The sequence below is a fragment of the Phodopus roborovskii genome, unplaced genomic scaffold (assembly GCF_943737965.1).
Source record: "Phodopus roborovskii unplaced genomic scaffold, PHOROB, whole genome shotgun sequence".
In the NCBI taxonomy this organism is placed as follows: domain Eukaryota; kingdom Metazoa; phylum Chordata; class Mammalia; order Rodentia; family Cricetidae; genus Phodopus; species Phodopus roborovskii.
Window position 1 is genome coordinate 3,389,581 of NW_026126417.1, and position 16,118 is coordinate 3,405,698.

General features: G+C 42.3%; 1 protein-coding gene across 1 annotated transcript in view; it reads left to right on the forward strand.

Annotated features, from left to right (window-relative positions):
* Ryr3 (ryanodine receptor 3) overlaps positions 1–16,118 on the forward strand; it is a 506,993-nt gene that overhangs the window by 447,413 nt on the left and 43,462 nt on the right. The window contains exons 68-73 of the mRNA XM_051183787.1: positions 1,761–1,848; positions 1,971–2,063; positions 10,362–10,532; positions 10,744–10,803; positions 13,615–13,746; positions 14,184–14,296. Of these exons, the coding sequence (XP_051039744.1) occupies positions 1,761–1,848; positions 1,971–2,063; positions 10,362–10,532; positions 10,744–10,803; positions 13,615–13,746; positions 14,184–14,296 (657 nt within the window). The remainder of the gene's footprint in view (positions 1–1,760; positions 1,849–1,970; positions 2,064–10,361; positions 10,533–10,743; positions 10,804–13,614; positions 13,747–14,183; positions 14,297–16,118) is intronic.

The window sequence follows — 16,118 nt, forward strand, 5'->3', positions numbered from 1 at the left end:
TTGGCAGAAGCTAATGATCTGTTAAGTTAATAGCTTCTAAGGGGTTTTTATTTATTATCACAGGGTGTTAATTCAGATACAAAGTGGGAATGGCTCTTCCAGAAAGATTAAACCAAGATAAAGTAATATGACTTTCACATTGCTTGGTTGTTATTTAGGATAAACTATTAATAACAAGTAAAGTGACTGCCTAAACTATGTTTCCTAAGTTCTTGTTCATTATGAACTCAGAATTGTCAAAATCCCTGATTTCCAGTGAGGTGCCACATTCTGAGGCTAGTGTGTGAAGTGGGGTGCAGTCTTGTGTGGGGCTGAGCTTTTACTGTGTAGGGCATTTACTAACAGTGTCATGTTGAGCTGGTGAGTGGATGTCTGGAGAGTTGAGTAGTTGGTTAATGAGAAGAGAACCCCGTGTTTGATATAAAAGGGTTGATTAGAAGAGCAGGATTTTGTTTAGTTTGGTTGCTTGGTGTTTGTTTTTAAATCATTCTGTGCAGATATTTGGAAATAGCAGTTCACCTGCCTTTTTGAAATATAACTTAATTCAAATATGCATGATACCCAAAAGCAAGGCAACTTACAGAAAATGAGTTTGACTTAATTTAACCTTCTTTTTACTGTTGCGTTGTGTTTTAACCCAACCTCGTGGGGAAAAAATCAATGTGTATTTATAGAGAATTTCCAAGCCATTTAAGAGGTTATAAAAGATAGTTGGTTTCTGGGTCTGGAGAAACAGCTTAGTTAGTAAAGTTCGCATGATCCCCAGAAACTACAGGATTTTTGTTTGGTTGGTTTTGGGGTTTGGTTTTTGTTTTGTTTTATTTAAGGGCATGCAGAGATAGGCAGATCTTTGGAACTTGCTTGCTAGACAGCCAAGCCAACTTGGAGAGTGATGGACCAGTAAGAGACAGTATCAGAGGAGTGACATGTGAGGTTGTTCTCTGGCCTCTCTACACATGAACACATGTCCTCACTGCCCCACCCCCTCCCCACCACCCTCACTACTAAACAGAAAGAATATGGTTTCTGCTAAAAAAAAGAAAAAAGTTTAAATGATATTTTTTTTTTCAGAAAACTGGCTTTAAGGGACTAGAGAAGTGGTTCAATGATTAAGATCAAGTACTGCTCTTACAGAGGACTGAGTTTAGTTCCCAGCATCCACATTGTGACAGTTTACAACCACTTAGAATTCCAGCTCCAGGGAATCTGATACCCTCTTTTGATGTCTGCAAACACACGCATCCAAAAGCAATCCATACACACATACACACAAACATACAATTTAAATTGTTTAAACTCTTCCATTCAAAGAACTGGCTTTCAGAGAGAGGTGAAGGGCATGACATATTCAGGAGGCTCAGATTTTCAGATTTCCAATGATGGGGAGGACTGGATGTCACAGTGACCAGTGTTTTCATAGGTTTGCTAGACTTATTCATTAACTCTCTCTGCAATAAGGCCTCTGGGATAGTCTGTCTCCAAACTTGCTAGTTTAACCATCCATTTGCAGAAGAAACAAAACAAAGGTGACAGTTTTGAAATGTTAGTGTCAGACATTTGTTTTGTCACAATTCTTAAAAACTTTGATAAAAAGCACAAATGATAGTTATTCCAATTCTGAGCTGTACCACAATGTGTAACAATAGTCTTCATATGGCAATGCGGTTTTACCTGCCTGAACACATACTGCTTTTATTTATGGGGTGTGATTGTAGTTACTGCTGAATTTTCTGAATCTATTTCTTTGCTTCTCAATGTAGATCTAACTGGCTTAAAAGCCCGGATTCGGATTCTGACCAACTCTTCCGCATGGTGGCCGAGGTCTTCATTCTGTGGTGTAAATCTCACGTAAGGCCACACTTGGGGGGGTCTGGATTGGGAGTAGTTTTGGCAGGCACATATCTGGAGAATCTTTCTTTTAATGATTGCTTTTTTTTTTTTTAATTTTCCTCTACCCTGCCCTGCTTTAGAACTTCAAGAGGGAAGAGCAAAATTTTGTGATTCAAAATGAAATAAATAACTTGGCCTTTTTAACTGGAGACAGCAAAAGCAAGATGTCAAAAGTAAGTCCTCAGAATTCTGTCTCAAGGATACTTCAACCTTGACCTCTTGTATCTAGTTCATACTCTGTGGGACTTAGTGACACATCTAACTTAGGTCCCACCATATAACCAGCAGCTTTTCCAGCTGCTTCTTTAGAATGTTCCAGAAGAAGCTCCTGTGAAATAAGCACAGTTACCATGTTTTATGAACAAATAGGTGCTTGTATATCAGAACTTTAACTCTGAAGACTTTTGTAAGGCATTTGAGAGGTCTCCAGATGGACATTGCTGTGAATGGTTTTAAAAATAGAAGCGAGTCCAGTATAGCCACACTCCAAAAGTACAGGTGTGCAGCCACCTTCCGATGGGCTAGGACCTTGCCTTCATACCTTCACAGCACATACACTGGCATCATGTTTTCTTTATGTTTGGAGCACCAGCATCTCCTTTATTCCAGATGTGCTGATCTCTTAATGCCTATGTTCATTTTCCAAGGCATTTTCATGCAGAAAGCCTAATGTCTGTCTGTCCATCTCCCTGCAGGAAACATTTGAAAAAGGGCACATCACTCTACTGTTCAGGAGGAAAAGCTAGCCTATGGGAGGGAGCTGTGATACAGCAGGGGGCAAAGTGGACTTGCATCTGATTCTCAGTCAGCTCTGTACAATGAAGCTTCATTGTCTTGGCTGGAGGGAGACAGCCATGTTTCAGTTACACACACAAAAGCCAAGTCTCCTTAGCTGTGATGTCATCTTACTGGCGTTATGACTCACTCTTGGCTCTCTCTTGGCTATCTGAGAACTGTGTCTCGGGGAGGTTTGGCTTATATGTCAAGTATAAGTAGCCTGGAGTACCTTGAACATCTTTCTGAAACCATTTCAGACAGACCACCCATATCTTGGCACTGCAAGAAAAAGGCTATTGTGATACCACAATAAGAATGGGAGCTTTGGGGGCTATACCAAGTGGCCTAGCTCCATCAGCTGCAGCTACTGGCTCTACTGTCTTCCACCCGTTTTAATGTTACCACTCTTCCAGTCTCCAAAATTTCACTGTAGAGTTTACAATCTACTCTCTAGTGTACACTAGAATACACTTTTAACATATGCTGCCTAATACAGTTGACATTGAAAATTGCTCATATACAAAGCAGAGAGATTATATTCAAGGGGCATTTTGGTTGCAAAGGCCTCTTATGATGTCTCCTTTGGTGCTTTAGATACACTTATCTGGTTCCCCCAATCTCTTTTGCATTCATTTGAGGAATACAAGCCCAGGTTTCCCAGATTCCTATGACTCCAGCTTATCTAAGTTGCCTTTGAAGGATCTTGTGGCCATCACAAGCTGTCCTTTATCCCATACTTCCTACAGAAAGTCAGTAAATCCCAGGCAGACACCATGCTGTCGTTGACCCAGCTAGCATCCATGACTATCTGATACAAGGATTTGCATCTCTGATGGGTAGGAATGGGGAAAGCCATCTCAACTCTCTGGATCTTCAAGGTCCTTGAGTTTTAAAATGAATGGGGTAACAGAAAACCTTTTCACAACTAACAAACCATTTCACTCACTAACAAACTAATGTAACATGCTTTCATTCACGTTGCTAATGAGGGAAGGGGGCATTTGCTAGGCTCATTCACAATGCTGAATAAGGAAAGAGGAGCATTTGCCTGGTCAAAATGGTCATGTTCAAAACATGGGAAAGTCTTGGAAAGGTTCATCTTTAGGAACAAACTCCATGTACACTGACATTCTATGCCAATTGTTTCTGAGCCTTATATAATCACACTGTCCCTGTTGCCTCAATTAGGACAGAGAAAATAGTATTAAATAGATAAGAAATAGAAAGGGGAAAGTCCTGCCCTTGGCTGAGCTGTTCACTGAGCTTTGCTTCATTCCCTTAACTCCTCGGAGTCCATCTTTTCAATCTGTGTAAATGCGTTGAGTTTCCTACTTGACTTTTCTAGGTTCTGCTAAGAGACTCTGGTTAAAAGTCAGTTTTCATCAGTGTCTGTCAGATACAATACCAATTGATGAACACGTTAAAATGGGTACATTGCTTCCAATAAATAGCCATTCTGGTCCCTGAGGATAGAGAACCACATGTGGGAAGTCAGGGAAGGGATTTTCTTCCATGGCAGTTGAATCCTCTTGCCCTCCCTTCTGTGGAAGCAGATGTTCTCTGCCACCTGCTCTGAATGGGCACCTGTCACCTGTGCTTGTATTTGTCTCTGTTCTTTGATGCGTTCTGGTGTTGTGTAAATGAAACTGCCTTTTGTGCATATGGCAGTCTTGGTGGAGGTATCTGTCTGTGAATGCTACATGTCATTCACTACGTAATCCATGCCTGATGGCAAGGGAGCACCCAAAATACACAGTGGGCCACACTGCTCCCACCCAAGCAACTGAAGATCCTTTAGAGGACGGCTTATTTAGTTGGTAGCTTACACACACATTTCTGTTTTGAAAGCTCACTGTATATTTTGTTTATAAAGCACCAGTTTATGAATACATGTTAAGCTAATGTGGCTAGCTGAGCAACTATTTTTTGGTTGGGTCTGGTTTTTAAATGTACTTTGTTTTCTGGTGCTATGGCAGCAGCTTCCTCGGAAGGGAATGGTAAGATAGAATGCATTTAGCCAAAGGAATATTAAGCTGGTCCTTGACCAGTATTGTAAACACTAGACTGCACCATTGATATATAGGAATTGGAATGTATTTTTAGTGAGTTGGGAAAGGACAAGAATTGTCTAATAAGATATATTTGAAGAAAGTACCAAATTGTGTGATTCTGGCTCAGTTTGCTCACATGCACACACACATACACACACATCATTCTCTTTTGCTTCCTCACTCTGCATCATTTCTGTTTATTCCTTTGTTCTTATACTTTTGAAGCATCACATCCATGCACCGGTGTTCTCCTCTCACCTCCCTCCTCCCTCCCTCCACTCCTCCCTTTCTCATACATACTTACCCTTTGTCCTCCATGCTCTGTCCTTTCCCTCCTATCTCTCCCTTTTTCTCATGATCTTAATCCTCCCTTTTCATGCTCTCCTGTTCTTCCTCTCCACGCCATCCCCTATTTCTCAGACTGATTTCTAGAAATTCTTTCCTCTAACATCACATGTTGCATTTACTTACATTAACTTCACTTACTCTCTAGATGGAGGAAGGACTTCCCACAGTGCAGTCTGCCTCTGATCAAAGGCGGATGTGAGCTCCTACACTATAGCAGTATAGACAACCCCAGGAGATGTGAGGCCCTGTGCTACGGTGACACAGACAATACCTGGAAATATACCTTCATCAAACCCCCACATCTCACAAAAGCATGGAGACTGCTAAATCTGGTTTGGTTTTTGTTCCCCTTAAGGTCTACACAGAAAGTCACTTGCTTGATCATAAAGAGCTGATGTATGACCTAAGAGCAGATAAGTGAAGTTGTTTTGAGGGCATATGAACCAAAATTGGGGAATACCATGAGGGAAATAATCCTAGCAACATATGAAGAATAAAGGTATAACCTTCAGGGTATAGGAACTTTTGACTTAAAGTTTAAAAGCGGCAGTGTAAGAAGGGAGAGGCTCTGTTGATTCGGTAGTGGGGTGACAATTCTACAGTACCCCAAGCAACCCCTCTCTATTTCCCTCTCTCTCCCTCTCACATTCTGTTTAGAGACAGAGTCTCTCTATGCAGTCAGGACTGACCTCGGATCCTGTCATGCAGCCCAAGCTGCCCTTGAACTCTTCTATCTGCCTCAGCCTCCAGTGCTGGTGTTAAAGGTGTAGCTTACCATGCTACACCTTTACTGTGGTCTCTCGTTGTCACTGCTGGTTGCTCTGTTTTTACTCCTTTGATTTCAGTGCTTAGGGTAGAATCCAGGGCCTTGTGTGATCTGTCTACATCCCAGCCCTTCCAGTAATTTTTTAAAATATATGTTTAACCAATTGCAAGTAGCCAACGCAGAAAGGATTCCAGTTTTTGTTTTGTTTTGTGTCTGTGTGTACTTTGGTGTGTCGGGGTTGGAGAGGGGGAGTTTGGTTTTGGTTTCAGGTTTTTTTTTTTTTTTTTTAATTTTTACATTCCAATCCTAATTCTTCCTCCCTTTTCTCCTCCTGCCCCCCCCCCCATACACACACACATTCCCACCTCCCATCTGCTCCTCGGAGAGTGTAAGACCTTCCCTAGGAAGTCTACTAAGTCTGTCCCATCATCTCATTGAGGCAGGACCAAGGCACCTCTCCACCCCCCACCCCCCCTCCTGTGTGTAGGCTGAGCAAGGTATCTCGCCACATAGAATGGGCTTCAGTTTTTTTTTGTTTTTTTGTTTTTTAAGAAAAGAATATAAAGTTCAGTGGATAGGGAGGTGGGAAGGATACTGAACAAATTGGGAGAGGTGAAAGAATATGATCAAAATATATTGTATGAATAAATTTTAAAATACAAACAAGAAAAATGGGAAAGATAGTACATTAGGATAATGTTTTGTACATGAAATATAACAAATAAACCTGAAAAAATATTCAAAGCTTTTTGAAAAGATAAAAAGATTCAAAGTTAAAAAAATACATACATACATACATACATACATACATACAGAGAGAGAGAGAGAGAGAGAGAGAGAGAGAGAGAGAGAGAGACCTTTTAGCAGAAGCAAAGGCATTGCCCTTAACTTGTTTCTCTTATCTGCTGGAACAGATAATATGGTGGGTGGGAGGAACTAAAACTGGAGGTCTTTGGGTCATGTAAGTTGTCTGCAGCCCCCTGTGGTTAAAGGGAGTCAAAAGGAGACACTGTAGATATAAAGAGTTGCTGACAGTAGCTACTGTGGGTGGTTCTACAGAACATACACTCTGGAAGGCTGTCTCTGAGGTAACGTCTTTCCAGGCCAAAAGTGCTTGATGAGGATGTGTGTAATTCCTTAGGGGAAAATTAACCTACATCCTAACCCCCCTCAGTCTTCATGCTATGCTCACATGTACTGTTGAGTGTCTGTTCTGCTGACTGAGCAACTGGGCCCAAGAAGCTGAGAATAACATGCTGCCTGATGCTTTGGATCCCTGCTTTTACTGACTGACTCTTCTCCTTGTCTCTTTCCCTTTCTTTCCACACAGGCCATGCAAGTAAAGGTACAGGTCAAATGCATGATGTGTCTTTTCTGTCCTAGTATTAGAGGTACCAGGCTCTGTCCCTCTCCACACTATGATCGCCATGGGGGTGGTACAGATGGGTTTTCTGACCTGTGGGTTCCCCGGGAAGACAACTGCCTGTCCAAGAGTGAACGTAGGCTTCTCTGCCTTTGGAATGGGGAGGCCAGGCAAAGGCTTGCTCTAACTGAGGTCTCCTTGCTATTTCTGTCCAGGTGCCTACTCTCCTAGTTTGGTAGTTACCATACTGCCAGAGATAGGGAGGAGTGGCAGGGCTTGGGAGCCTCAGAGCTTTACTCTTCTGCCATGGCACCAGGTTCACATTTCTAATTCATGCTTGTGGCCCCAGCCCTTTCACACTGTACATGTTCCACCTCTGATTCAAGCTCACATGATTTGAGGAGCACCTCCCAGGCGACTCCGAGGAGACTCTCAAGTTTGAAATCAGCAGATAAACTTAAGCTTTTGCACAAAATGTACACACGATGGAATACGTTTATGTAGACATTCTTCTCTTTCTGTTCACTAATAAGTATCTAATGCTATTGTTCCAAACCCTCTGACCCAAGGTAGGTGGTGGAGAATGGGAGACATGTAGGAGCCAACTCACATGCAGTACGCAGCAAAGAAAAAGATGGAGCCTTGGCAAGACAGAGCTGCATCTGGATGAAGTCTCAGATGCTTTCTTACTGTATGACCTCAGGAAAAATCCTCAAGATCCCAGAGGAACGTTTTTATCCCAAAACTATTTCAAGCTTGTTTTGAGGATTAGAAATGCTCTATTTATGTTTCAGCCACACTGAAGTCATACGTGTAGCAGATATGGTTAGAATGTGATATAGGCAAAATTAGGCAGAGACTGAGAAATTATTTAAATTCTATATCAAATCCATAGTTGCAGTTTGGCATATTTACCTATGTGCTGTGTGTTGCCGTTCACATTTACACATACATCATACCTTGTAGTTCATATGCATATAGCCAGATTCTATCCTTAACGGGTAGTTTAGGTGATGCACTATGGAGGGGTTTTGCTGTTGGAATTCTCCACTTGATGGTAGAGCGCAGAAGGAACCTAGGGAGTTCGGTGAGCCCAGAACTTGCAGTGTCTTGTGTGAAGCAGCCTTCACTTTCTGCTGTTCTGTTATGTGAGAGGCCTCTGGTCCTTGAATCACTTCTTCCCTTCTCATCTGTGGCACTACCCTCCTCACTTGCATCCTGGGGCTGACCTGTGTGTGGCTTTGTAGTCCTAGGGACATAATGCCTCTGCAATTCTCTGTCATCAGACTGATTTGCAGATGGTAATATTACCACCTAAAAGTGCTGCTTAGGTAGCTGAGTAGGAAAATCACATTTCCAGTCGAGTGTCGCCAACCATTAGGAATCTTGTTTATACCCTGGAACACAGTCACTGGTCCAGAGGCAGAATCAATTCTAACTCTTCTCTAGAAGACACATGTCTAGGGCTACAGAGGTGGCTCAGTGGTTAAGAGCTCTTGTTACTCCTCCAGAGAACCTGGTTTCAATTCCTGGCACCTGCATGGTGATTCACAACCATCTGACCCAGAGGATCTGATGCCCCCTTCTGACCTCTTGGCACCAGGCACACACATGGTATGCATACATCACACACACACACACACACACACACACACACACACACACACACACACACACAATTAAATACATATAAAAAAGAAAAAGAAAATGCATGTCTCATCAATAGGCCTCAGGAGGTGATAAGGACATGCAGCTCTGTGTGTGTGTCATTATCAACTACACTACTGCTACTACATTTTAGCAGACACACTCTTAAAGCAAAACCAGTTTTCCCTCACCATGGGCCCTGACTAATTTCAGGCCACAAAGCCCTCTCTATGTGTACGATGCTTTCTCAGCTGAGGTAAAGTCTACCACCCAGAGTACCATGTGGTCAGCATTGCTTTTCCAATCATAGCGTCATAAACAGCAAGTTGCTGTAGTATCTTGTCTCCTGAACCCACCCAGACTACCATGTGCTATGCTATGGGTGCTGAGTGTTTTCAGTTGTTTGTTTGGGAGCCACCATCACCTATAGTGAAGCAAGTCGGATTTCTCTCTTACACTTCCCACTTACAGCCAGGTATGTATTTTATACCTGTAATCCTGGGAGCAGGATTGGCATAACTTCAAGGCCAACATGGGCTACATAGTGATACTTGTTTCAAAACAAACAAACAAACAAACAAAAACAGCAACTACCACCACAAAAAAACCCCACAAAACTCAGAAAACAAAAACAATAACACTTAGATGAATGAACTCTGACAAGAATAACAAGGCATGAGCAAAACAAACTCTCATCAGCTGGAGAGAGAGATGACTCAGCAGTTAAGAGGCACATACAGTTCCTGCAGAGGACCCCAGTTCAGTTCCCAATACCCACCTCAGGCAGCTCACAACTCCTGCTCCAGGGACTTAGATGCCCTCTTCTGGCCTCTGTGGATACTGCACTCATGTGCACATATCCACACAGAGACACATGTAAGTGCAGATATGCAAAGTTAAAAGTAAAGCTAAACTTAAAAACTCTCACAGGACTATGGAGTTCCTTTATTTCCTGTATAGTTTTTCTCATACCTTCCTCCCAGGCAGATCCTGAAGCAGTCCTATGGTAAATTTTCCTGTAAGAATTTGTGTTGCCCCATGGTGGGGAGGCTGTGTGGAAAGCCCATGCTATAAAACACCAGCTTCGGTCCTGGAAACTGGCCACTGGTGCTATGGTGGGTGTATTCCAAATTTTAGCTAATACCGCAGTGGTGAGGAGCTATTCTTTATCAGAGTTATTTTACCTGTTGTAAAAACCATTCTTGTTGTGACTGTTGTCCCTTTGATTCAGAAGTGAGTAAACTGTGGGTATCTGTGCTGTGTGTCTAGCTACTGTGGCTTTGTGTGCATGTACAGATGTGGAGGCTTGGGTTTGGGCTGGTCTTTAATGACCATCTGGTTTGGTTTTTTTGCTTAACACTTTTTTTGTTTTTGTTTTTGTTTTTTTACTGTTCTTTGAAATGTAGTAAGGCCCAGCCTGTACGGACAGGGCCTCAAGGAAGCAAGCTACCCCTGAGCTGAGGCAGTTCCTTTCAGAGAGTCACTGAGCCCTTCTCTTTATTTCAACATCATCTCCTAGTCTGGAGGACAGGACCAGGAACGGAAGAAGACAAAGAGGCGAGGAGACTTGTACTCCATCCAGACCTCCCTCATCGTGGCTGCGCTCAAGAAAATGCTGCCCATTGGTCTGAACATGTGTACGCCAGGCGACCAGGAACTCATCTCTCTTGCAAAATCTCGATACAGCTGTGTAAGCTGCGTGTGTGGTTGGACTAAATGCAGAGTGGGCTGTGGGGAGTGGATGGTACTCAGCATCTAAAGGGGTGATCCTCTGAGAGGTGGGGTGGGCGTTGAGGGAAAAGTACATGCTTTATAAGGCTGTCTGGGAGTCTGTTAAATTATGTACTGACCATCAGTACTGCTGGTGATCGAGAGGAGTAAAATTTAACATCTTTCCACAGAGGGACACTGATGAAGAGGTCAAGGAACATCTGCGAAATAACCTACACCTGCAGGAAAAGGTGATTCCCTCCTCTCACAGGCTGCCCTGCTGGCTGCAGGACCCATCCTCCTTACTCATGGTGTCTGTCTCTCTGACAATCTGTTAACCTCGGATCTTGCTATGCAGCACAGGATAGTCTCAAAGTTGAGACCTTCCTGCCTCGGCCTCCCAAGTGCTAAGATTATAAATGTATACCACCCAATACCTTGCTCATGTTTTTAAAAAGGTATTCTAAGACCAGTTTAACTGCTACAAATGGGAAACCAAGGCATGAGGATCAGGAGTTCAAGGCCAGTGTTGGTTATGATAGTAAATTTGAGCACAGTCTGGGCTACAGAAAGTATGCAAAGCCCCCCCCACACACACACAGAGGCTAAGCTCTGTGGCTGTAACTTTAATTATTGTTCATTCCTTTGCTATGGCAAAGGCAAAGAGGCCTCTGACAAGTGTATGTCACACTTTCTACTAAATGAACATCAGGCCATCACAAAGAGTGTTTGGATTAAGCCTGGAAATATACTGACTGCAAGGATTGTTGAATAGGGAAAGAAACACCTGAGAGGACAGTTTGGTACCTGCCACTCTGGAGAGCTTTCAAAACAAAATAAGTTTGTGTCATGGGTTTAAAAAAAAAAAAATAAGAAAATAGCTAAAATTTAAAGGTACCTTGAGATTTCTCTTAATTCTTTAATTCTGAACAGGTCCATTTTCAAGGTACATTCTGCCCTAACATGAGAATGAAGAAAAACAAAAGTACCAGTTCTTCTCCCTAAAATGTATAGCAATGGTAGATAAAATACTCTAAGAAAAAAAAGCAAATAACAAAAAAATCCCAACTGACAAAAAATGAGTTCTAACTCTCAGCAGTGGGAGTGTTATGGAGTGGGCACCAGAGATGATCACTCAGACCCAGTGTATAGCTAATTGTAAGTCTTTATTCCAGCCAGCTAGGGCCATACCCAAATGTGTGGGGGACTTGGGTGCAGCTCCAAGTGTCTAGAACATGAATTTTAAAAGACAGAAACCATGTCCTGTCCTCTCATTCTGAAGCGCCAGGGAGCTTTGCAAAAGCAAACAGTTTGAAGCAAACAGTTTTAACAGAAGCTAAGATAAGTGGTTAGCTGGAGGGAGTTCCTGCACAAACAGGCAGTTTAACACACACTAAGATAAGTTAGCTAGGACATCCTGACCTTGGGTTTCTAGAATAGAGCTGAGTAGTTTTCCGCGGAATTCTTCAGCAAGATAAAATTCAAGTTAAACCTGAAAGGGCATCAGCAAGAATGCAAGATGGAGGAACCTTTGCACTGTCTTTGCCCTGTCATAAGGGGAAGCGAGCCGCCTGGAGAGAAGTCAGGTGCTCCAGTCAGAGGCATGCCTTAGGGCTGGAGTTTAGCAACTTTAAAGGAAGAGGAATATGTAAGGCTAATTGCCTATCCTGTCTTAAATGCAACTTGTGAGGCTTAAACAAGATTAGCCTTGATCCAGAGAAATTCACTTATTTCCTTCTGAAACAACCATGAAACTACGTAGAGGGTCTCTACTTACTAAAATGTGGGTAGAAAGCAAATAAACAACCCATTCCTGGAAATGAACTCCAAAGGCGCAGAGCATGTAAGCAAATGCTCCAAATGAGTAACTCAAGCAACTCAAACTAACAGGAAAGAACTTAACAAACTAACAGAAAGGAACTTAAATACAAACACAGTAAAAAACTTTTAGTCAGACAAAGGAAGCAATAGAATCCACCAATAAACAAACAAACAAACAAAAATGTCCTTTTAAAGGAGGGAAATGAATTTGACAGAAAAGATAACATATGGATTATACAAATAAATTCTTGGAATTTAAACTTTAATGCCAAGGTATGCCTACAAGGTAGGCATAGCTAAACAGAGAATTGATAAATTGAAAGATTGCCTTCTGGAAATCATCCAAAAAGTAGCACCAAGAGATAAAGGGATGGGAATATGAAGTTGATATATAGCATCTATATGTTGTAGGGTATAAGAAAGGAGGAGTGGGGCTGAAAAGATGGCTCAGCAATTAGGAGCATCTGCTGCTCTTCCTGAAGACTCAAGTCCGGCTTCCAGCCAAACTTAAGGCAGCTCACACGGACTTGTAACTCCAACTCCAGGGAATGCAGCATGATCTTCTGTCATCCACAAGCACCCAAACACATGTGTCATATTCGCAAAGAGTTAGACACACATACACACAAATAAAAATATAATGTATTTTTTAAGCATGAGGTGGGGGCGGAGGAGAGAAAGGTGTGAGAGCCAAAGTTACATTTTAAATTTTAATTGCTATGCCTAAGAGATCCATGAAACAAAGATGCCCCTGATCCCCAAGCCCCTTGTCCAAGGACAGATAGTTCTTGAAATGCTGGAGGCTATTGTTATGGGAGATAACAAGCCACATGTTTTCACTTCCCTAAACAAGTTTGCTTGAAGCATCTACAAGGATTTGCTTAGTCACTTATGAGCAAGAGGTTCACAGGCTGGAGGTACATCAGGATGTATGCTTGCCCCTGATGGTCCTGATGGGAAATGCAGTGAACATGGAGTTTCCTTCTTAAGCCACTGCAAACTGTGATTCTGGACCATCTCCCAGGAACCTGAGTATAGACCTAGCCACAGCCCATCCATCTGGCCAGTATTCCATTAAAGCTTGCTTCAAATTTGGCTTTAATCTGTGGTAGTTGTCTTATTCTCAGTCGGGAAAAATATAATCAAATGAGTCTTATTATGTGGACCTAGTAGGACTAAAAGTGTCCCTTAGTACCAGGCATAGAGAAACTGCTTATCTCATGGATATGCTTCAACTTCAGTCAGATGATCCAGCTGTAAAATGGCAGCTGAACCTCTACAAAGATGTTCTGAGGAATGAAGAGCCTTCCAATCCAGAAAAGACAGTGGAGCGTGTGCAGAGAATCTCAGCAGCTCTCTTCCACCTGGAGCAGGTATGGAGGTTTGCATGAGGAGTGAGTAAGCAAGCCTGCCCTGGAGGATAGAGAGTTCTTCCCTGCACTCAATTACAGGAGACCTCTTAAGGCAAAATGCCACCATCAAAGGCTGCCTATTACCTCATAGCTACAGTCCCCTCAGCTTTCCCTTGCACTGTTTACAAGTTCTTGCTATGAATTCAAAATAGGTTTTGTTTTGTTTTTCAGTTCTTTGCCATTTGTAAAACAACAATAAATGTCTAGTGGCATTTGGAGAAATGAAAAAAAAAAAAAAAACATAGGACTTTCACACAAGAAAGACTTACTGCTGGGGGGCATTTGCTAACTTCAGTTGCGAAACTAAAATTATCCTAGAGTTAAGATGTCTGAGCTACTCAGTCTGCCACTCAGATCAGCCTACTGTGTGCCTACTTACTTATGTGATTTCTTCTTAGGTGGAACAGCCTTTGAGGTCCAAAAAGGCTGTATGGCACAAATTGTTGTCAAAGCAACGGAAACGGGCAGTGGTGGCCTGTTTTAGGATGGCTCCTCTGTACAATTTGCCCAGGTGGGTACTCCGTCATTATTCTCTGCCAGGTGAGCCAGTGATAAGTCTTGTCCTCCCTAGCTGAGCTCTCTATAGCCCTTAAACTTGATCCTAACTATAGAAATCAGGGTCTGTGGCTCACTGCACCTTGCAGACTACATAATAGAATGGTTTACTAAGCAATCAAGGTAAGTATGGAAGTAGGTGAGATCATCTCATCCTGGGCCTTCACAGTCTCCCAGCACATAAGGAGGCTGGCTCTCTGCCTTTGCTGAGATAGACGTCTTTCTGAGAGCATAAAGGCTTCTGTGAAAGGGAAGCTGTTTTCTAAAGTACCTTAGCCCAAATTCCATCATGTCCCCATTCAGGCACTAGGTTATATGACAAAATTTACTATTCTTCAACAGGCAAACTGTAACCTGAGGATCCTTCATCACAATGTATTTCCCATCAAGATGAAGAAAGCCATAGCTAGTTGCGGTGACACATGCCAGTAATTCCAGTTCTCAGGAGGAAGTTCATGAATGTGAATTTAGCCTGGGCTACATAACAAGTCCTTGTCTTAAAACAAGAAGAGGAAGAAAGGCTAGAGATACCCAGAGAGGCTAGACAATGTACTTCTTTTGTTCTTTAGTGCTTTGAAGTAAAAATTATGTGAAGTTTTGGGGCTTTTTTGTTTTGTTTTCTGCAAACTGTATACCATATCTTCTGTCAACATAAAGGAAGGGAATCTGTGATAGTTGGATTTCCATTACCACTGACTTAAAAGAAAGAAACGTTTATTTCAGTTCAGTTTCAGAGGTTTTAACCTGCGGTCACTTGGTGCCATCATTTTCAGTCTATGATGAGGGAGATCATTATGGGAGTGAATGTACAATAGAGCAAAGCTTCTCGCCTACCAGAAAGAGGGGTAGAACAAGGCCCTCACATCCCTATCAATGGTGTGTCCCAGTGGTCTTGATCCTACTACTAGACCTCAGCTTTTAAAGGGTCTACCACCTCCCAGTAACATCAAAGACTGATGACTAGTTCTTCAGTGCATAACCATGGAGGGCATTGAAGATCAATACCATAATAATATCAGGAAGAGCTAGGGCCCATACTGGTGATAAGACAACTTTATCCTTCTCTAGACAGACTGAGGAGTATATGAGGGCAGGTCTGTAATCTGTCTACAAAGCTAGCGACTGAATAACAACCTTTCATTTATCAACTTTCCAGTCTCTGGGAACAGCCTCACCTGGTCATGGAAAAACAACTGACTTAGACAAAAGCATTCTGAATCCTATACTTCAGTATGTTCCCTGAAGCTATGAGACCAGGGACCATCCTATGCTTGGCCTTTGCTTTCATCAAATGGGGACCTTGACCATCATTTTTCCAGACTATCTTGTACTTTGCCTTAAGCCAGGTGATTCTTCCCTTTTAGGGTCTTTGAAGATGGTGGAGAAAGCAGTTTCTGAATGTGCACCTGCTCCACAGGGCACAAGAAACTCCACAAGAAACTAGATTTGCTTTATTTGGAGGGGAATAAAGCAACACAAAATCAAGCAGAATTCACAAGTAAAAAGATGGAAATGGAATCCAGCCATAGGGACAGGTGTTGGTGATCCACAGGGCACAAGAAACTCCACAAGAAACTAGATTTGCTTTATTTGGAGGGGAATAAAGCAACACAAAATCAAGCAGAATTCACAAGTAAAAAGATGGAAATGGAAGTCCAGCCATAGGGACAGGTGTTGGTGAAGTCCTCACAGAAAAGTGAAGTCAGTATCCATTTAAAATTGTAGAAGTGTGTACAATTCTTGTTTGTTTTCTAGAAATAATGGAAACCCCAGAAAGC